This window comes from Chrysochloris asiatica, unplaced genomic scaffold (genome assembly GCF_000296735.1).
Source record: "Chrysochloris asiatica unplaced genomic scaffold, ChrAsi1.0 scaffold00034, whole genome shotgun sequence".
Taxonomy (NCBI): Eukaryota; Metazoa; Chordata; class Mammalia; order Afrosoricida; family Chrysochloridae; genus Chrysochloris; species Chrysochloris asiatica.
The window spans coordinates 18,471,383-18,493,620 of NW_006408552.1; the positions used below are offsets into that span (position 1 = coordinate 18,471,383).

A 22,238-nucleotide genomic window follows, 5' to 3' on the forward strand; every position below is an offset into this window, starting at 1 on the left:
AGAGTATTGTATGTATCATGTATGTTCTGTGTGCCTTGGTTTCTGATAGAATAAGTCTTCCAGCTGTGTTCTCCTTCAAGATTGGCATGCCAACTGTTGGACCTCTGGCGATGCTTTAAATGAGGTGTTTGTTTTTGTTATTGTTGTTGTTGAGACTATGCATAGCAAAACACACCAATTCGACAGTTTCTATACATACAGACATGCATTGCATTCTTCAACAGATAACAACCCTTCTCCCCCTCCTTATCTGAGTGATTCCTTCAAGGTTAATTTCTCATAAACCAACTCCCCCCTAAGCTTCTTATCTAACCTTTCCAATTGCTGTTGTCAATCTGATCCCCTATAGGAAAAAAAAAAAACAACCACTGCCATCAAATCGATTCCAACTCATAGCAACCCTATAGGACAGAGTAGATCTGCCCCAAAGCTCCCATATTTGCAGAAGCAGACTGCCTCCTCATCTTTCTCCCAAGGAGCTGCTGGTGGGTTCAAACCACCAGTTAGCAGTCCAACACTAAACCCACCTTAACACTAGGACTCCATTTATTGCCAACAGAGTGTTTAAAAGTGAGGCATCCGCAGCTGTTCAGTTCCACAGCTGCTATTCGAGATGATGATGAGATGAGCCTTGTGGATGCTGAGTTCTCGGTGCTATGGGCACAGTGTCTGTTGGGGCTCTTCTCTCTTTCTTTCTGTCCCTCTTTCTTTCTTTCTTTCTTTCTTTTTTTTAAAATATTCTTGTTGAAAATATACACAGCAAATAGGTTCTCATTCAGCAGTTGATACACATGACATTGGGTACATTCTGTGGCTGTGCCATTGTTCTCCCTATGCAGGCTGGCTTCAGCCTTGGTGATCTCTGGTTTGTGGATCCCCCTGTGGGTTGGGCCATATCCCTGGTGACCCTGAGTTTATGGACCCCATGTAAGTGGGGCCACAGCCTTGATGACCCTGGGTTTGTGGATCCCCATTGGGTAGGGCCCCAGCTTCATGACCTTTGGGTTTGTGAGCCCCCAGGCATGACAGGCCCCTGACTCAGTGACCCTGGCTTTGTGTACCCCCATATGGACTGGGCCCCTGACTCAGTGACCCTGGCTTTGATGCACCCCCATATGGACTGGGCCCCTGACTCAGTGACCCTGGGTTTGTGCACCCCCGTACAAACTGGGCCCCTGACTCAGTGACCCTGGGTTTGTGTACCCCCATATGGACTGGGCCCCTGACTCAGTGACCCCGGGTTTGTGTACCCCCATACGGACTGGGCCCCTGACTCAGTGACCCCGGGTTTGTGCGTCCCCATATGGACTGGGTCCCTAACTCAGTGACCCTTGGTTTGTGGGCTTCCTTGGAGACTGAGCCTAGCCCAGGTGATCCTGTGTTTGTCTCCCTGTAGGGTGACTATGACCAGGGCCGGACCAAAGTGCTGCATCTGCGTATGAACCCAGCAGGCATGGCCCAGCAGCGGCTCCGGGAGGACCATGTGCGACTACAGGACGAGTGTGAGCGGCTTCGAGAGCTGGTGCATGCCCTGGAGCGGGGCGGCGCTGTTGTCCCCACCGACCTGGAGGCTGCTGCAGGTCTGCTGTCCCCCAAGGAGGTGGCAGGTAGGCGCTCCCCCCCGGGTCCTGACATCTACTAGGCCATCCACCCCAACAACTGCTGCCTATCTGTCTGTCCATCCAGAGATGGGCAAAACCCATGCTCACTACGGGCCTGTGTCTCTTGTGATGAGAGCACATTTCCTGGAGCTATTGACACAGTAGCAGGGTGGTCTGAGGTAATGAAGCTGGGGGTCATTTCAGGAGTGTGGGCATGTCATCTGTCACAGTAGCTGGGGTGGATTCATACTCACAGCCCAGACAGGGTCACTGTGTGAATGCCGTCCCGGAGTGTCTCACTGCAGCAGCTGAGGGAGTGGTCATTTCCCCATATGGGGACTTAACTGTGTGCCTGGGACCCAAGCCACTGTGCAGGCAGTTGGGACTCCAGATAAGGTACAGTACCTGAGGTTCCCCAGGCCCAGCTACTTTGCCGAAGCTGGGTGACTTCTGGCCTCACCCTTGGGAACATGTGTTTGGCCATCTGGTTCATGGCTCCAGCTGCTCTATTCACGACATTTGTGATTTATCATTCTCAAAGCTGTTCACATCCTTTTGTGTCCTCGTCATCCTTGTCCGTGAGGGAAGCAGGTCTTCTTGTCCTCTTGCCTATCGAGATGTGGCCTTCTCTCTCATCCTGCCTGTCAGGGAAGCAGGCTCTCTTATCCTGCCTGTTAAGGATGTGGCCCTTTTGTCATCCCATCGGGGACATGACCCTCTTGTCCTTCCATCGGGTATATGACACTCTTGTCATCCTGTCGGGCATATGACCCTCTTTGGCCTTCTGTCTGGGACATGACCCTCTTATCCTTATGGGGATGTGACCCTCTTGTCCTTCCATCAGGGATGCGACCCTCTTGTCCTTCCATTGGGGACATGACCATCTTTCCTTCTGTCAGGGATGTGATCCTATTATAATCCTGTCAGGAATGTGGCCGCTTTGTTCTCCTGTTGGGGATGTGGCCATCTTGTCCTCCCTTCGGGGATGCGGCTCTCTGCCCAGTCCTGGAAGTGAACTCTGAGGTTGAACCCAGGCCTCTTCCCTTTCCGAGCACCACTGGGTCTGACACAGACAAAGGCCGACTCCGGGTCCCAAGGCATACAAGATGGGTAAGGGGTGTGGAGGCTCTCGTGTGGTGCCTGCCACACAGACAACATCAGTGTCATTGGTGAGCCTAGGGAGCTGCCAGGCCCGCAATTGAGTACCCAGCTCTGCCCCTGCCAGCACTACGATTGAGCCGAGAGTGGTACTAATGGAGATACAGGTGCCTAGAAGCTGCTTGCTGTCCATGTTTTGATTGCTACCAGCTGGACTCCCTGGCTACTGGTGAAAGTGGTGGTTTCCAGAACCCCCCGCCCCTGCCCCAGCAGACCTGTAGTGTATTGGGATCCTTGTAACCCAGGAGCCAGCACCGCCACAGACTTCGCCTCGAGCCACATGGTGCAGGAATCCCCTCCTCCCGACATTTCATCCGTTGGGATCTGCCTGTCCTGTTGCTTCTGATGCCACCTCCCCACCCCCCGATCTCACATGAGGCTTGTCAACAGAAAGTGAGGGTGTGTGCGCGCACGTGCATGCATGTACGTACTGTGTGCATGTGTGTGAATGCTTGGGCACAAGTTTGTGTGCCTGAGTGTGCTTACATGAGTGTGTGCATGTCTCTGCATGTGTGCATTTGTGTGTGATGCGCATGTATGGGTATGCATAAGTGTGAGTGTGTGGACATGTTTGATTGTGTGCACACATGCCCTACTCATATCTCAAGCTCAGCTTCTCCCATCTTACTGGGTTCCGAATTCAATGGGGTATTTAACCATATCCAGCAGCTTCCTGGAGCCCATATCATCCTGCGCCACCTTGTATAGGTTAGAACATGAAGGCTCAGCCATGTGGAGCAGAGCTTTCTTCCTAGTCCCTGTCCTGCTTTGGAGGTAGAGCAGGGAGCCTTCCTAACATGGCCATGAGGGACCCCTCAGTGCTGGAAACCTGACCTTGGGGACCTGCTCTTCTGAATTGCCTCAGCCTCCTCCTCAGCACGTATCAGCACCAGTTGCATGAAACCCCAGCAGACAGCACACTGGGAACCAGTCCCACATAGCCAACAGCCTCTGGGGACGGCAACTGGATCGCCCCACAGGGCCAGTTTGATAGGCAGTGCTGGCCACAGAGGGCCAGGCTGGGGACCCTCAGGCCAAGTCCAGCGCCATAACAAAGGCAGTGTCTGCAGGGCCTGGCAGGCTGAGGTAGGCAGCCCTGTACTCCTCCCCGCCCCTGGAGCCCACTCCTTGGTGGGACCCAAACCTCTAAGCAAACAGCATGGGGACTCCCACAGAGTCCCATGCCAGTCCTTCCCCACCATCCTGAATCCCACCTGCTCATCACCGTGGACTGGAAGGCCTGATTTCCAGTCACAGCACCATCTCCTGGGCTGTCTTTGTGGACCTATTTAAGTGACTTCAATCTGGGATGACCCACAGAAGGGCCCCCACTCTTGTTAAGGGGTATGATAGGCTGGATATCCAGTAGTGTTTGTGGAGTGCCCCCTGCCACTGTGCAGCCCTGTGCCCAGGGCAGGGAGTGAGCAGGGCCCCCAGAGCCCCGAGTCTGGGTGGGGAACAGCCCAGGTGGCAGGGCTAGGAGGGCTCAACCAGAAGGACATTCGGAGTGGCATTGAGGGGATTCCTCACACAGGGTCTGAGTCCATGGTGTCACACTCTCAGGACCAGCCTCTGGTGTAGCTCCAAGGTCGGGTTCCACAAAAAGAGGTGGGAAAAGCCAGAACCATCGGTTTAGCTCTATGGGGGAACTTACACATAGGTCAGCACTAAGACTCTCTAGAGTGTTGAGTGTCACTGAACAGAGGTCCCAGCAGAGTGGGCGTGGGAGAGGGCAGGAGGGTTCATACACCTAGTGCTTATGTGCCAGGATGTATGCAGGGGACCCAAGGAGCAGTTATCAACTGAAAATGAGCAGCAATGGAACAGTGTCAGACAGAGTGCCAGAAGATGAGCCCCTCAGGTTGAAAGACACTCAAAATATGACTGGGAAGAGCTGCCTCCTTAAAATAGAGTTGACCATAATGACATGAATGGGGTAAAGCTTTCAGGACCTTCATTTTCTGATGGGGCACAACTCAAAATGAAGAGAAACAGCTGCAAACATACATTAATAATCAAAAAGTGGAATGTATAAAGTATGAATCTAGGAAAATTGGGAATTGTTAGAAATGGAATGCATAAGGATCGATAGCCTTAGGCTGAATGGGCTGGTATTGGCCATTTTGAATCTGACAGTCATAAGGTTTACTTTTCTGGGAATGTCAAATTGAAGAGGAATGGTGTCTCATTCTTCATCAGAACACAAACAGATAAACAACATTTCAAGATTTATCTTGAAGTACAACGCTGTTTGTGATAGGATAATATCCATGCACCTATAAGGAAGACCAGTTAATACCAACCACTGATATTCACATGTATGCACCTAGCAACTAACAACCCTTTCTCAGAAAGCTAGTAAAGGATGTGCTCCAGCAAAACAAGGGTATGAGCCATAAAAGATGGCATGAAATATGGAAAGCAGGAGTTTTATCCTAGGAGACGGGTGAAGGGAGACCTAGGACAGTGCCCTTGAAAGCAACTGGTGTAGGCTGCAGCTGGTCAGAGGCTCTGGGATTTCTTCAGAAAGGTGAAATTGGCAGAACCTAAAGTATTAGACCATCATGTAAGGAGAAAGCCTTCCCTGCCTGAGCTCCCAGATGGGTTGCTGTAGATGTAAGTGCCCTAGTCCCTGACCTGATGCATGGATCCTCCACCTTTACCCTTGTGTCCTTAATATATGTTTCATTTTTCATGTTTACCACTCAAAAGAAAGGGAATGGAGTCGCTCCATAAGATAAGCACAGGTTTGGCGGTTCAAGCCCACCAGCTGCTTGATGGGAGAAAGATGAAGCTTTCTGTTTCTGCAAAAGATTTAAAGCCTTAAAAACCCTATATAGGGTCACTTTGAGGCAGAACAGACTCCATGGCATTGAACAGCACCATCAAACTCAAGAAAAGGTAACAAGGTCAGCAATTCTCAGCACTTAACTGTGAACTATAAGGTCAACAGTTCAAATGCACCAGCTGCTCCTTGGCAACTTTACACAGGATCACTGTGAGTCAGAGTTGACTCAGTGACACTTAACAACAACAATGAGCTATATAGGTAAATGCAAAGCTATGCAAATAAACAAAGAAGTACTGGTATTTGCTATATGGGCCACCTCTGAATAGAAGTTATCTAGAATCATAACAGTCATGTTAGCAACCCTGGTGACACAACAGTTAGGTTCTCAGCTGCTAACCAGAAGGCTGGCGATTTAAACCCGCCCAGTGGCTCTACAGGAGAAAAGACCTAGCAATGTGCTTCCGTAAACATGGCAGCCAAGGACATCCTATGAAACCCTTCTAGTCCATCACTTGGGTGGGATGGCCATGAGTCAGAATTGACTTGGTGTTACCTAACAACAAAGGCAGTATTGAAAGTGGGGAGCAGTGATAACTCACTGGTAGGCTTCTCACCTTCCATGCCTAAGAGCCAGATTCAGTTTCCAGCCAGTGCACCTCCTGCGCAGCCACCAGGCACCCATCACAGAGGCTTATATGTTGCTGTGGTACTGAACATGTTTCAGAGGAGTTTCCAGATTAAGAGGGACTAGGAAGAAAATCCTGGCAACCAACTTCTGTAAAGCAGCCTGTGAAAACTGTGTAGATCCCAACATTCCAATCTACAGCTGATCTTAAGAGGGTTGTAGGACCAAGCAGCATTTCGTGTAAGTGTACAGGAGTCACTGCAACTGGACAGCAGGAAGCAACAGCGATAGCACCAAGTGGGCACATGGGGATAGGCATGGGCATTGTGTGTTGTGAGGGTGGTGACAACAGAAAAGGAGGCGAGCCCAACCCCCCGCATCCTAGGGGAGCCCAGAGATCAGCCTAACACTCAGCCCAGACAGGTACTTTAGAGAAGGGTTGTTCGCTACAGAATCCGCAGCTCAGAGGGTTCTCAGAAGTGACTGCCGGGGAAGGCAAGGCGGGAAAAGTGCAGGAGCCTGCTGCGTTTCCACTGTGAGCCTGATGATTTAAAATACTGTCTAGTGAAAACAGTGACTACCAATCAAAAGGCAACCTGGTGACGTAGTCATTGAACGCTTGGCTGCAAACCAAAGGTTGGAGGTTGGAACCCACTAGCCACTCCACAGGAAAGAGATGAGGCAGCTGGCTCCTGTAAGGTGACAGCTTTGGAAACCCTGTGGGACAGTTACACTCTGTCCTACAGGGTCACTATGAGTCAGAATTGACTCGATGCCAGTGGCTTGCGTTTGGGTGGAATAAGTTAATACACTTGGCTACAAGCAAAAGGTTGGATGTTCAAGTTTACTCAGAGGTGCTTCAGAAGAAAGGCCCTGGCCATCCACTTTTACAAAATCAGCCATTGGAAACCCTAAGGAGCATAGTTCTACTCTGACACAGGGGTGCCATAAGTATGTTGACAACACAACAACTGGTCTTGGCTGATAGAGGTTTTGTTTTTAAAACCGAAGTCCAGATTGCTAAGGGGTGGGGAATCTGCAGAGGTGAGGACATGGGGTCTGTTGAGTCAAGACAGCCACAGCCATGGCGTGGGGTGGATGTGTGGTCTGGGCTGGGCTCAGTACTGTTATTGAGCTAGGAGTGTTGGTGGGGGTGAGAGGAGCTGAGCACCTCGGTGTCTTTTATGGGTGTTGGGTTGGGGGAGGAAGTCCTGACAGAGCTAACACCATGGCTGGATGGTCATAGGGAGGAAGAAGCGGTAAGGAGGCAGTGAAATATTCTGGATATCAAGGTGGGGTCCCAGGGAGAAGCTTCACAAGGGTGTGGCTAGGTCACTGTTGGATATGCAGTCCAGAGCTCCCCCAGTGTCCTGATGACCGTGGCTTTACAAAACAAACCCACTGCCATCGACTTCAACTTCTCGCAACCCTGTAGGACAGACTAGAACCACTCTATAGCGTCTCTGAAGCTGTAGGTCTTTATGTTGTTGCTGTTAAGTGCTGTTGAGTTGGCTCTGACTCAAGTGACCTTGCATAGGGTTTCCAAGGAGCAACTGGTGGGTTTGAACCACTGGCCTTGCATTTAGCAGTCTAGTGCTAATCCTACAATGCCACACCAGGACTCCATAGATCTTTATAGGAGCCTTACAGTTGCTAATATAACTTCTCTTCTTTATACTTTGTTTTCAAAATTGTTTTGGCTCTTCTAGTCTTATTGTCTTTTCATGTAAGTTTTAGAATCAGTTTAACTGTATCCATACAAAAATCTTACAGAGAATGTGATTGGAGTTCCATTACCTCTATAGATCAATTAGGGGAGAATTCATATCTTTACTACTATGGGTCTTCCAGTTCATGAACATAGTATACTTTCTTTTGATTTCTTTCCTCAGCATGTTGTAGCTTTCAGCACACATGCATCAAACACACATCTTGCTCGAAATAATACTAAAGTACTGTGTTGGGTTTTTGTTGGCACTATTATGAGCTGTAGGATAAGCACTGAATTGCTAACGTCCAGGTTGGCAGTTCAAATCCACCAGCAACTCCTTGAAAATCCTACTTAGGGCCGCTATGAGTTAGAACTGACTAGATGGCACTTTAAGGAGCTCTGGTAGTGTAGTGGTTACAAATCAGGCTGCGAACCTTAAGGTTAGCGGTTCAAAACTACCAGCCACTCTGCGGGAGAAAGATGAGGCTTTCTACTCCCGTAAAGATTTACACCCTCGGAAACCCTGTACAGGGTCGCTATGGGTCGGAACCTACTTGACGGCATTTAACAACAACAACAACAAGATGGCACTTTTAACAACAGCAGCAATTATAAATGTTTGTTTTCTTTTGCTTATTGCAGTTTCCATTATTCATTGCTAGCATATAGAAATGCAGCTGATTTTTATTAGTTTCCATTGGTCATTCTAATATACAGAAATAGAATAGATTTTTGCATTGACTCTTAATCCTGTGACCTTGCTATTAAACTCACCAGTGATTCTAGGAGGATTTCTGCTGTATTTGTTTTGTTTGTTTGTTTGTTCTGTGGAATCATGTCATCCATGAACCGGGACTGTTTATTGCTTCCCTTTGAAACCTGCATGGCTTTCACTTCAGTCTGTTGTCCCATTTCCCTGGCTAGGATGTTGAATAGGAGTGGTGAGCTTAGACGTGTTTGCCTTGTTCCAGACCTTAGGAGAAAGTGTCCAGTCTCTTGCCATTGAGGTCAACATTATCAGTCACACTGCCACCACGGATGTCCTTTTATCTCATTGAGTCCATTCCCTACTTGCCTGAAAGCATTCATCTGGAGTGGCTGCTGAATTTTGTCAGATGCCTTTTTTGCATCACTTGATGGAATCTGGAGGTTTTCTTATTTAGACTGTAAGTGTGTCGTGGATTGTGTGTTTAATTTCCTGACACTGCACCAGCCTAGTGCTCCTGAGACTAACCCTACATGACCATGGTACTCAGAGCCATGCTGTGCTATCAGGACCTGTCCAGAGTGCTGCCCATGGGCCAGGTGGGAGCTGAGCAGTAGCCTGGCCCACAGTGCAGTTCTCAGAGCCTGTGGCACATTCTTTAGGGTCAGGTCTCCATGTGCACAGCTCAGAGGTGACTTTAGGGCCTCATATATTCTCTCTGTGTGACTTCTCCAGCAGTTTCTGGTTCCCTGGGACCCCTTGCTCAGACCTGGCCACAAGTACAGGTCTCTGAGTTCCATTCTCTGTTGCTTACCTCCCACCGCTGCATCCATGTTAAGGATTCACCCCACTCCAGGACCACAGAGTTCCCTCTGTGAGAACTCTACAGAATGGTGCAGTGCTGGGACATAAGAAAAGATTCCCGATGGCACATTCATTCAAACTCAGCCACTCACAGCCAGGCCAGTAGTTCGAACCTACTCAGCAGCTCCACGGGAGAGAAAGGCCTGGTGATCTGCTTTTGTAAAGATGACGGACCAAGCACCCCTTTGGGGATCAGTACTTCTCTGGCACATGGGGTCGCTGTGAGTCAAAAATGACTGAGCAGCTTGTTAATACCCAGAGAAGAGAATGGATAATAAACAGGATTGCTCCCAATTGCTTCTCAGGCTACAGAGTAAGGGCTGCTCGCTGTTTGCCACAGTGCTGATGTCCAGCTTCGGGCCGCTTTTGAGTCCAGGCAGGGCCGTACTGGGGGGAATCAACAGCAAGAGAACAAAACAGGAAACTCAGATTAACACACTACCTCACCTCACCCGATGGGAAATGCCTGGTCTGCACAGACATGGAATCTGTCATTTAAAAGTCTCCAGAAAGGAAACTCCCAGGCCCAGATGGTTTCCCTGGAGAATTCTACCAAACACTTAAGGAGGATTGACAACAATTCTGCCCAGTCTTTTAAAGAAAACAGAGGAGGAGTGGATACTCCCCATATCATTCTGTTAGGCAAGCATTATCCCCATTTCAAATCCTGTAATTGTTGTTGTTAGGTGCTGTCAAGTCAGTCAATACCAACTCAAAGCCTTATGCACAACAGAACGAAACACTTGCCTGGTTTTGCACCAGCCTCACAATCATTGCTACACTTGAGCCCATTGCCACTACCACTGTGCCAATCCTATAATAAGACCAAAAATAAGTAAATAAAACTATAGACAGTATCTCTCACAAATGCAAAAAGTCCTCATGAAAATGAATCCAGCAGTATATAAAAAGAGAATTACAGGTTATAATCAGTTGCAGTTCAATTCAGGAATACAAGGCTAATTCAACATTCAAGTGTCAATGGCTGTGATCCACCAGATCAGCAAGTTAAGAAAAGAAAAGTCATTTGATCTAGTCAACTAAAACCATGTGAAAAAATTCAGCCCAGGCTGCTGTGCTGTGCGGAGTTCAGAGTTCCTGCATCTGACAGCACAGCAGTCTCCTCTCACATTCTTTTGTCACAGCTATGGATAATGCCTGTGAGTTGCCAGTGGGCAAAGGTGGAGAGGAAGGGGAATCAAATGAGACATCCGCCGCTGTCTTGGGCCCCTGGCCCCTAACACAGACAGGATCCCTGAGGATGTGGATGGGATGGAGTTTCAGACTTGAAAGAAACCTCGGTGGAAAAAGGCACTTAACAGCAAAGAAAGGCATTTTGAGGCAAATAACTCCTGGTTAGTTGAAAGAAGAAAGGTGTATGGCCCTCCAAGAGAGCTTTTTGATGGTTTCACATTGAAGCATGAAGGTGCTAGGACATAGGTTTCTTCTGATACTCTGCCATGAAGGTTGCAGTAATAACTGTACTGGAGTACTTTGTCCATGTAAACATTGAAGATTCTCTTGTGGATTTGGGCAAGTGCTCATTAAAATATTTTCCAACTTGGAAAAAAGAAAATTCAAAAGCCATTTATTTATTTTATTTTTTTAATGTTTTATTGTGAATTATGTGATAGTTTACATGGGAGAACATTAGCTTTACATTCATCATATCATATATCGTTTCATTGTCATGGTTATAATCCCCTCCATGCATCATCAACCAACCAAAGGGTATACCCTGCAAGCCTACCCCCCAGTCATCAGCACACAACCCCTCTCCCTCTCTGGGTCTAGAGTCCCCAGGCACTCTATCTCTCAACATCATCATCTCTGCCACCATCTTTGGCATCACTGTTTCTCTGGGTAGGGTCCCACTCTCCACTCTTCTCCCTTGATGGTCCCAGGGACCTCTGCTCCTAGACTGCAAAGTCAATAACTCCCCTCCTTTTGCTATAAAATGTCTACCTCAAAAGCCGTTCTTGATAAAAATTCTTAGCCATCTAAGAATAGAAGTGAACTTCCTGTTTGATAAAGAGCAGCTATGGAATTCCTACCCTCAACATCACACGTCTTAGGCGAGGCTCTCTAGAGAAGCAATACCTGTGGTGTTTATATGTGCATATAGAACTTCATCACAAGGCAATGGTTGGCACACTTGTAGAGGTAGGCAAGTGTCAAGCTGGGTCAGATAGCAGACTGGAGGCATTTTCTGACTCACATAGCTGCAGGAACTGATGGACCTAAATGTGGCAGGTCAGGTGACAGGCTGCTGGCTCAAGTCTCAAGAACCAGAGGTCTGATGATGAGAGCTGCATGCAGGGCCCAGAGGGAGCAAGATGCCAGAGAGCTTTGCCAGATGCCCGTATTTATTGGATACAGGCCATACACCTGAGGCCTTTTCAACTGATTGGCTGCTTGTAGCTGATGTCATCATGGATTAATTATGTTACTTTATACGAGGGATGACTACAACTACCTAGCCACTGAGAATCACAGCCCAGCCAAGCTGACACACAACCCTGACCATCACAGTACCTAACAATGAAAGACTAGATGCTGTGAACTCTTACCACCCCCACTACACATAGTACGACAAGTGCTAGCCAGGACTTTAAAACGTAAAAAGGAAATACAAGGCATATGGATTGGGGAGGAAGATATAAATCTTTTCTTCTTTGCAGAAGGCATGATTATATGTGTTAAAAAAAAAAAAAAAAAAAACCCACAAAGAACCAAATTTTTTTTTAAATCAGCAATGTCACAGAACACGAGATTGGTACACAAAAATTAATTGCACTTCTACAAACTAGAAATGCACACATGGAAACCAAGAATGAAAACAGACCTTTCCATTTGCTCCGGAAAGAAAAAGTGAACTACCAAGGTGTAAATCAAACAAAACAGGTAAAGAATCAGTATTCATAAAACTATAAAGCACTGATATAAGAAATCAAGCCCCCCAAACCCCACAGTTGTCAAGTTGATTCTTACTCAGGTGACCCTGTAGGACTATGACAGCCTCATGGTTCTCCCACAGGACGGCTGGTGGATTTGAACCATCAGCCTTGCAGTTGGCAGCCCGATGCTTAACCCACTGCACCACCAGGACTCCTTGCAAGACCTAAATAAATGGAAAGGTGCACACTGTTCATGGACTACAAGATTCATCGTCACAAAACTGTCAGTTCTACTCTAGGTGGTATATAGGGTTAGTGTAATTCCTATGGACCCATAAAGCATGAAGTTCGTAGTGGTTTGGTGAGCCTGTGGGCTCTGGTCCCCTCCCTCATTCTTCTACTTTCCAGCACCCACAGTGGGCTGCTTCATGCATTCTACCTCCAGGAAAGACAGAGTCAAATCTGCCTTCTCCATCTTTGCCGGAGCTGGAACCCCTGAATTTCTGTAGCAGCCTCATTCACAGTCACCAAAATCCATTAGCAACCCACATGCCCCTTTAACAGGTGAATGGACGAGCCAAGTGTGGCACATCTGTACCATGGAGTACTACTCAGCAAGAAAAGACAAATGATGGTGCACGTAATAGCTTGGGGTAATGTCGGCAGTACTGTGCTGAGGAAAGAAGCGGGCTCAAACAACTGCATGCTTTTGCTTCCATTTACATGATGTTCCAGAAAGGGCAAAACTAATTCAGAGAACATATCAGTGGGTGCCAGGGGCTCTGGGCGGGGAGTGTGCGACCACGCGTGTGTCAGAGGGAAGCACAGGATTCCCCAGGGAATGGAACTGTTATGAGTTCTGATCATGGTGGCTGCCACACCATTCCATACACATTGTACCACCTATAGAGCTGCTGCACACCCGGGTGCGTCCCTTGTTCTGCATAAGGGCCTGTTGCTGTTAATTAAAATTAAAATGGCGTCTCATTCTAGCGACCTTTTCTTTGATCACGAATACAGAATATTTGTAGTTCCTCTTTTCAGAGTTGTCTTGTCATGATCATGGTTGCTTTATCTATTTCTTAATTTGGTTTGTGTAAAAGTTTAACTTTTGTTTCTTCCCTGTTCTTGTTTTGTACAGAACATTTTTTTCTTTTTTGAGTTAATGACTTGGTCTGTCATTCTATTTTCTTCTGGGGGTTTGTTTAGGTGAATGTTTTTATACTTAAAGATTTAATCTGCTTGGAACTTATTTTGGTGTGTGGTATGAAGTCAAGATCCAAATGGATCTTTCGCCAGACCACATAAACAGTTGTTTATCAGATGAATGTTTCTCCCTCGGTTCTGATTTGTCTTTCTCTTTAATTCATATACATAATAGAATCTATTCAGGTTTTGGGGTTTTCCCCTCTTACTTCATTTACCCATACCATACTTTCAGTAATTACACCCTTAAAATAGGCTTTAATATCTGGTGTAGAGCAAGACATTACTCTTTTTTATTATTATTATTTAAGGATTTTTTCTTTACCTACTTATTACTTGAAATGAATTTTAGAATTACTTTATGTTCAAGAAAAATCGGTTGAAGTTTTATTCTTTTATTATTTGAAATTGCATTAGTTATACATTAGTGCAGCAGGAGAATTTGCAGCTTTGCAATGTTTGTATTTCTGAGGGAGAGGGGGGATGCTCAGGTCTGCGGGGACAAAGGCACATCCAGCCATAGCACAGTGTGGCTGGAGTCCCTTGCCCAAGCCCACAGGGAGGAGAGAGCCTACCTGGGCTGAAGCACCTGGTCCATCCTGCTTGGGGCAGGGAGTGTACATAACCCCTCTCCTTCCTCCTCCCACCCCTGCAAGTTCTCCTTGGAGCACCAATTGCATTATTTCAAGGGTTTATTGCTGTTTGGAGTCTTTGGATGGCTTGACTATTAGTGGAAAGGTTTGATCCCAGAGGCGATTCAGATGACAGGCCTGCCAGTCTGCTTCCAAAAGTTTGCAGAAGTTCACAGCCTTGAAACCTGTGGAGCAACTCTACTCTGCACACGTGGGGCTACCAGGAGTGGCTTTGACCCAGTGACAAGTGACAATAATATGCATATGTGTGTAGCAGGAGGAGCAGGGCAGTAACCTTCCCCCATGATGTGTGCTCATTGATGCTGCCACATAACCGCAGTCACGAATCCGAGCCCCCATCTTTCTCCAAACTGTGGCTTCTCCAGAAATGCCAGTGCTACCCATCCAGGTGGACACTCCTCTTCCAGGCTGCCTTCTCACAGAAGAGGCACGTCCATGGTCATTCCATAGGTCAGCCACTCGCTGGTGGCAGGAGTGCTTAGGAGAGCCCGCTGCCTGGGGAAGAGGCATGGTGAGGAATGAGAAGTGCAGGGTAGGCTGGGGTCAGAGGCCATGGGGAGCTGCTGTGGGAGTGGTACTGCTGTGCCCCCACTGCCAGGCTGCCTCCATGAGGCTGCTCTATCACTAGTGCCCAGACGGATGGCTATGGATGGATGGACAGGTAGAGGGTGGTTAGATGGACAGATGGTGGACAGATGAGTAGGTGAATGGAAGGATAAAAGGGTGGGTGGGTGGATGGACAGATGGATAAACAGGTGGGTAGAAGATGGATGCTGATTTGATGGCTACATAGGTGTAAAGATGGGTAGATGGGTGGACCAATGGAAGGATGGGTGAATGGATGGTTAGAAGGGAGGATGGGCAGAGGGTGAATAGACATATGTGTGAATGGGTGGATAAAAGGATAGATGCTGATTGGATGGATGGACAATGGAAGGATGAATGGCTTAACAGATGGGTGGAAGAATGAATGGGTGCTTACCGATGGTTAGATGGGTGAATAAGTGGATGGATGCGTAGATAAATGGGCAATTGGAAGGTTGGATAGACAGATGGAAAGTTAGGTGGATGTGTGTATAAATGGAAGGGTGGATGGATGGATAGATGGGTGGATGAGTGGAAGGAGGGATGTTGCCAGGAAGGTTGAGAAGCTACCAGTCAGAGCTGCAGGAAGGAAGGTTCCCCTGTTGAGTGTACACCCTCTCTCAAGCCTGAGTAGGCCAAGAGCAGAACAGTGTGTGGAACTCAATGCTGCAAGCCTCTGAATGAGCCCTCTACGTGCATGTCCTGGTGCTGCAAGGTCAGTATCTCACTGTGTAGGAGAGAGGAGCCCAACTAGGAGCCAGTGAACAGGCCACAGGAGCTTAGCTTGGCAGTGGGAGCTGGGGCAAGCTGTCCTCAGGAGCCCGTGGACAAAGAGCAGGGAGAAGGGCCTGCCTCGGGAACCCAAGCAAGACCTTGACCAGGTACCCTCTGGCTAGCCCACCATGGTTCTGCAAGGCAGCTAGGCCAGCGTCCCTGCAACTCCCCATAGTGGGTGCGTGGAGTGCGGCTGGCACGGTAATTAATGTGTGTCCCAGACTGCCTCTCCACACTGTTTGTTTGTTCTGAGTGTCAGGTAATAAAGGGCAACACCATCAATTAGGTGTTTAATTGGAGCTGTAAGAACTCATGTAATTTAGTTGTTGGGTGTGCAGACGGAGCGGGGGCAGAGGAGATGGGGTGGAGGGAGACAGCACTGTCCTCTTTGCGTCTCCTCGGCATTGGCAAAGGTGGACAGCCAGACTGAAACCAGACTTTCAGGGTGGGTCCTGATCAGTTATCCATGCAGAGAGGGGAAGTAAACTAAGGAAACTGTATGGGCAAAGCCCTGGCATGAGGGTGGTGAGGCCCAGATTGGCTCCTGGTGGCCACTAACCATCTACCCTCATCCAGAGTGTAGGCCCAGTTGAAAACCCATTGTCTGAGTGACCTGGGGTGACCATGATGAGACACCACAAACCAGAGCAAGGAGGCTGGGACTCCAGGGTTAGGGTATTGGCTGTGTTGACTCCACTGAGGTGTTGAGGGAGACTCTGGCCCTCGCTATTGTGTCTCTCAGCTTCTGCAGGCGGCTGGGGATCCTGGGTGTTTCTTGGCTTTTAGATGCATCCCTCTGTGTTTCCATCGTCTCTTTTATAAGGACACCACCCAGATGGGATGAGGACCCTCCTTGCTCCAGTAGGACCTCATGTAAACCTAACAGATGACATCTCTAACACCCTCTTTGCAAACAGGCTCCTGGCTTGGAACTTCACGGCAACTTTCTGGGGGACATTTCTGAGTGCTGCCCATATGCCAGGCCCAGGGCACTGCAGTAGGCAGAGGTGACTGGGTAGGAGGGTGCCTGGACCCTTGGCCAAAATGACATTTTAGTTCTGGCTCCTAGTGTTTCAGTGTAAGCCCAGCCCAGAAAGAGTGAGTGGAATAGATGGGTATGAGGTAGCCCCTGGCTGGGCAAAACTGGAGGGAGAGCACACAGGGAAACAAGCATGTTTTTCACCGAAAAGGTGGTGTGGCCACCCACAATAGACAGCTTGGAGAGCCCAGGGCACTGCTGTGACTAACATACTTGTCCTTGCCCAGTGACAGGAGGTGTTCAGCACTTGGGAACTATTGTTCCATGGGGCCCACAGGCTGTCAGCAGCTTCTATTCTCCCATTCATAGGGACAGGGAGGGATGCTGTAAGGGGCCAGATCACAGATCCAGTGGGCCCCATTGCTGTGAGCTGAGTATCCTGGCTGACCTCTCCCTATGTTGGGGAGTTCCCCTCACACACACTGATCAGCCTCCCTATACGTTCTGCCCCCCTCCTCCTCCCCAGCTAGGCCAGGTTACAATATCTTATTGGGCTGGATCTGTGCCCTCTCATATCCTCCCTCCCCATACCTGTGTCGCCCTGGAGGCACTGCTGATACCACCCACAGTGCCAGCCTGATGTTCCCGTGCTAGACACGTTCTACTTCCACGTGGTTAGTTGGGTAAAGCTTTCGTTCAGGAAGAACAGGGCTGGCAGCAGGCTAATGGGGCAAGGAGAGTGAGAGTGTGTACATAGTAGCATTGTATACATACATGCACATATGAGTTGTGTAATTGTGTGTGCATATGGGTAACCATGTGTGACTGTGTACTTGCAAGCATACAATAGTGTGAGAATATGTGTAATTTCATATGTACATGTGTGCATGCAATGTTGTGTTTGTGCACAGGTGAGTGTGTATGTGTGTAAATGCAGGTGTACATGTGTGTACATGTGCACATGCAATTCAGTGCATGTGTGAGTGTGTAGTTCTCACTGTGCACATGTGAATGCATGTGTGTAACTGCACAAGTGAGTGTGTTTGTGTGACTGCATTGTGTACAGGTGAGTGTGCATGTAACTATTGTGTGCATGTCAGTGTGCAGGTGTGTGACTGCATTGTGTAACTGTGCATGGCTGAATGTGTAGCTGTATATATGTGAGTGTGTGTGTGTAACTGCATATGTGTACACCTGTCAGTGTGCATCTGTGTATGTTTGCAGTTGTGTTTTCATGTATGTATGTGTTTTCACACAAGTACACACTCACAAGCATGTTGTTATTGTTAGGTGCCGTCGAATCAGTTCCAACATACACATCAGGTATTTGTGTGGAAAGAAGTGGGATCAAGAGCACATATGCACACACTTGAAGCAGGCACCCTGCTATGTCTACATGTACGCAAACCTGTGCACATCTGAATGGAGGACAGGTAACACAAGTGCACAGACAAGCAGGCGTGCACACCTGTACCAGGAGATTCTGTCCGCCATCCGTGTCACCTGCCTTCTCTCCATTCATACCCTGACTCACTTGCATGACCTCTGTGACATTTTTGGGCCTCAAGTTCTGGCTCCAGCCAAAACTTTCTAGAAGGTTCTTTCTCAGGACTCTGTGGAGCTGCTTCTTGGAATTGTGTTGATTTCTGGTTCTGAGATACACATTTCCTCACGAGCCCAGGGCCAGGGTGTCTTTTCTGGCATCTGGCAGCCATCCCATCTTGAGTGACAGAGCCTTTGTCCAGTGCCCAGAGGCACTGACGCTTTGAGACTGCCTCTCCCAAGGGCCCATTTCCCTTCTTCTCTGCTGGGCCCTTGGGAGGAATCTACCCCAAGCCTGGAGGAGGGTGAAGCTCTGTAGATTCAGGCCTCTCGCACCATGGCCTCAGGCCAGCAGGGTGGTAGGCTCTTCTGAGCCCAGCTCACTGCACTCCTAAACACCTCCTTCCTCTGAACATTGTATGAGTAGTGAGATCCCAAGTTCACACAACCCTTCAACCCCAAATCCTAAAAGGGTGCAGCCTGGTGGGAGCCAGCATACAGAGGTACAGCAGGCAAGCTCCTTCACAGGCCCATCTGCCGCCTGTCAACCTCTCAGACCTCAGGCTGCTCCTCAGTCAGCAGAGAGACATGGCCTAACGTCACAGGGACTGTGTAGTTCAGGGAGGTCCCACACCTCAGTATCTGCTTAACACCCCTCCCTCACAAACATACTCAGTGTCCCTTCAGCATCTCAAGGCCACCCAGTTCAAACTGAGCTTCCATGGTAAGCATACAATTCCATGCGGAGCATACATGCACCACCACACCCCAATTTTAGAATGTCCCCATTGCCCAGGAGATCCTACAATTCCACTCAACGTTGGGGCCAGGTTCCCACCCTCAGCCCCTGTGGGTGTGCCTTTGCCAGACAATTTATGTACAAGGAACCAGGCAACGTGGTTTTTGGTGACTGGCTTATTCTCCAAAAGTTACTCTGTGTTGTAGCACATGTGCCAGGACTTAATTCCTTTCAGTGAAGAAATATTGTACCCTGGTGTGTATATACCCTGTCCACTTGTGTGGTTTGTTGTTGTTGTTGTTAAGTGCTGTCGAGTCGGTTCCGACCCATAGTGACCCTGAGCAGGGTTTCCGAGGCTTTAAATCTTTACGGGAGCAGAAAACCTCATCTTTCTCCCGCGGAACAGCTGGTAGTTTTGAACTGCTGACCTTGTGGTAGATGGACCCCTTCCATCGATAGCTGCCTGGCTTTTGTGAACACTTGATTGTTACAAGTCTTTGTGGGGATGTGTACGTCCATCTCTCTTGGGTGTGTGTGGAACTGCTGGGTCCTATGGTAAATTTAGGAGACCTGGTGGCACAGTGGTTGGGCACTCAGCTGCTAACCTAAAGGTCAGCAGTTTGAACCCATCCACTACACCTTGACAATGAAGACCTGGTGTTCTGCTCCCGTAGAGATCACAGTGAAGTTCTACATTGTCACTGAGTTGGAACTGACTCCCTAGAAGCCCTTTGCATTCCCACCAGGCCCTCACCAACGTTTGCCATAGCCTTCCTCCTGGATTTGAGTCAGTCCAGTGGTTGTGGAGGGATCTTACATGGCTGCATCTCTCTGATGAATAATACATTGAGTGTATTTCCTTGTGCTCGGTACCCATTTATTCATCTTCCTCAGTGAAATGTCCATTGAGGTCTTTGCTCGGGTTTTAGTTGGATGGTTTGTCTTTTTCTAATTATTTTCTACATGCTGCCTTTTGATGACATTGAATTTATAACTTCTTCTCTGGTCTCCCTATTTGTTGTCCTTGGAAATTCCTGCTTACCTCAATGTTGTGATCTTCTCTTTTCTTCTAGAAGCTTTTACATTTATATCTCTGATTCAGATCACATTCATTGTTATTATTATTATCATTGTATTGTGATTTGGGTAATAGTTTACAGAGTATGTTAGTTTCCCATGCAACAATTCATGCACATTTTGTTTCATGACATTGGTTGCTGTCTCCTCTATGGGACAGCACTCTCCTGCCTGGGTTCATACCTCAGGTGCCTCATTTACATTTGTCCTTTTCTGACTCTCATGGCCTTTGTTCTTGGGTAAATGTTGCCCCTTTGATCTCATAGGGCTGATTGTTCTGAAGATCAGTTGTCCCATGGGTGTTACTGTCATTTTGTGGGACTCACAATTGTGTGACTGAAAGGTGACTCTGGGAATGGGTTCAGCGCCACATCACATTAACTTCTGTGTGTGTGGTGTGGAGGAGAAGCTGAGGTTCTCACTCCATACAGATGCCCTGCTGCCCCAGGGCCATTCCATATAGACTTTGCTTCTTTACAAATTGCTGCCGCACTCCTTTGGAAAATCAGTTCATGTGTTAAGTTTCAGTCTGGCTTCTCTGTTTGGTTTCACTTGACTCCTGGTGTGCTGCTGTAGGATAAGCACTGGACTGCCAGCCACAAGGCTGGCAGTTCAAACCCACCAGCTACTCCTCAGAAACCCCGTACATGGTCGCTATAAGTCAGAATCGACTTGACAGCACATACAACAACAACTAGGAGTCCTGGTGTGGCACTGCGAATAAACACCAGACTGCTAATTGTAAGATCAGCAGTCCACACTCACCAGCTGCTCCTTGGAAACCCTATACAACGGGGTTGTTATAAGTCGGAACAGACTCGATGGCACTTAACAACAAACACCACCACCAGTACCCTAGAGTTCCTGGATGGTACACATGTAAACGTGCTTAGCTGCTCCCAGAGCACCTCCAAAGAAAGGCCTGGTGGGAAGTCAACCATTGCAGACCCCATGGAACCCACACAATGGGGCTACCGTAAGTTGGAGTTGAGCCCACATCAGTGGGTTGCTTTATTTTAACACCAATATCCTACAATCTCAATAATTAATATTTTCTTTGTTGTAAGACTTGAAGTTGGATAACAGATGTCCACAAACAGGAAGATAGCTTTTCATGGGCATGTTTTCACCTCTAGGTCTGACCTCTGGGAACCACCCACCCTCACCCCCAAGTCCACTTTGCTCAGGGTTTTGTTGTTGTTGTTAAGTGCTATCCAATCAGTTCCAATTCATAGCGACCCTGTATAGGGTTTCCGAGGAGCAACTGGTGAGTTTAAACTACCAACCTTGCAGTTCAAACAGACCTTGCAGTCCAGTGCTTATCATATAGCGCTACACCCAGCACTTCCCCCAAAAAGTTCACCTTACTACCTCCACCCACCCAGCAGTCTCTGACCTCCCGCCTTCCGGAGCCCCCTTTCACCCTGCACTGGTATGACTGCTGAGCCCACCCCAGCCGTGCTCGAGACAAGGGCGGGAGAGGATGGACAACTCTGGTCTTGCCAGGGGCAGACAGATTGACTCACAGCTGACTCTGTCAATAAAAGCTGAGCTCTGTACGGCATCCCTCTCCTTCAGAGCTGGGGACTGCCTCCTCCAGGGTGGGGGCTCCAGCCTAGAGCCTGCCCCCCCCCGCAGGCCTGTTTGCTGGAAAGCTACTTGAAGGAGGCAGTTGAGCTTGGCCTTCATGTCTCCAGGTTCTAGCAGGGTTTGTTGTGTGGTGTGGATGCCATGTGAGACTGTGCAGAGACAGGGTGAGTACATGTGTCTGGAAGGTGTGAAGGAGTGCAGTGTGGTGTATGTGTGTGTGGTGCCTATGTGCATACGTTTGTGGTGTCTGTATCTGTGATGTGTGTGATGTGTATGTTGTCTGACTGTGAGTGTGTGAATGTGCATGGAGGTGTGTGAGTATAAAGGTAGTGTGTGGGGGTATGTGAGTGTGTAGTATGTTTGTACTGTTGCTATGCGGTATACAGTGTCTGTGTGCTGTGGGGCATGGTGTGTGTGATGTGTTTGAGCTGTGTCATATGTGTGTGTACAAGTTGTGTATTTGGGGCATGGTACGCATATGTACACATGTGTAGTGGGCACATCTGCTGGGACAGCGGGCATCGGAGTGGGCTGTAATGAGAAAGGCCCTGTCAGCATGGGCTCAGAGTCAAGAGTTGTGGCTCCCAACAGATCTTGGGCAGTTTGTGCTGAAATTCCATAACCCTTGGGGGTCACAGTTCACACCAAGAAATCTGCTCTGATTGTTCATCCCATCATTGAACACATGTGTGGATGTCATCTGTGAGGCCAGCCCCACTCTCATGTTTTGGAGGAGTGTG

General features: G+C 48.3%; 1 protein-coding gene across 1 annotated transcript in view; it reads left to right on the forward strand.

Moving 5' to 3' along the window:
* The window catches only part of MAD1L1 (MAD1 mitotic arrest deficient-like 1 (yeast)), a 361,165-nt gene that overhangs the window by 269,700 nt on the left and 69,227 nt on the right, over positions 1-22,238 (forward strand). Inside the window, exon 15 of the mRNA XM_006859789.1 lies at positions 1,397-1,607. Within this exon, the coding sequence (XP_006859851.1) occupies positions 1,397-1,607 (211 nt within the window). The remainder of the gene's footprint in view (positions 1-1,396; positions 1,608-22,238) is intronic.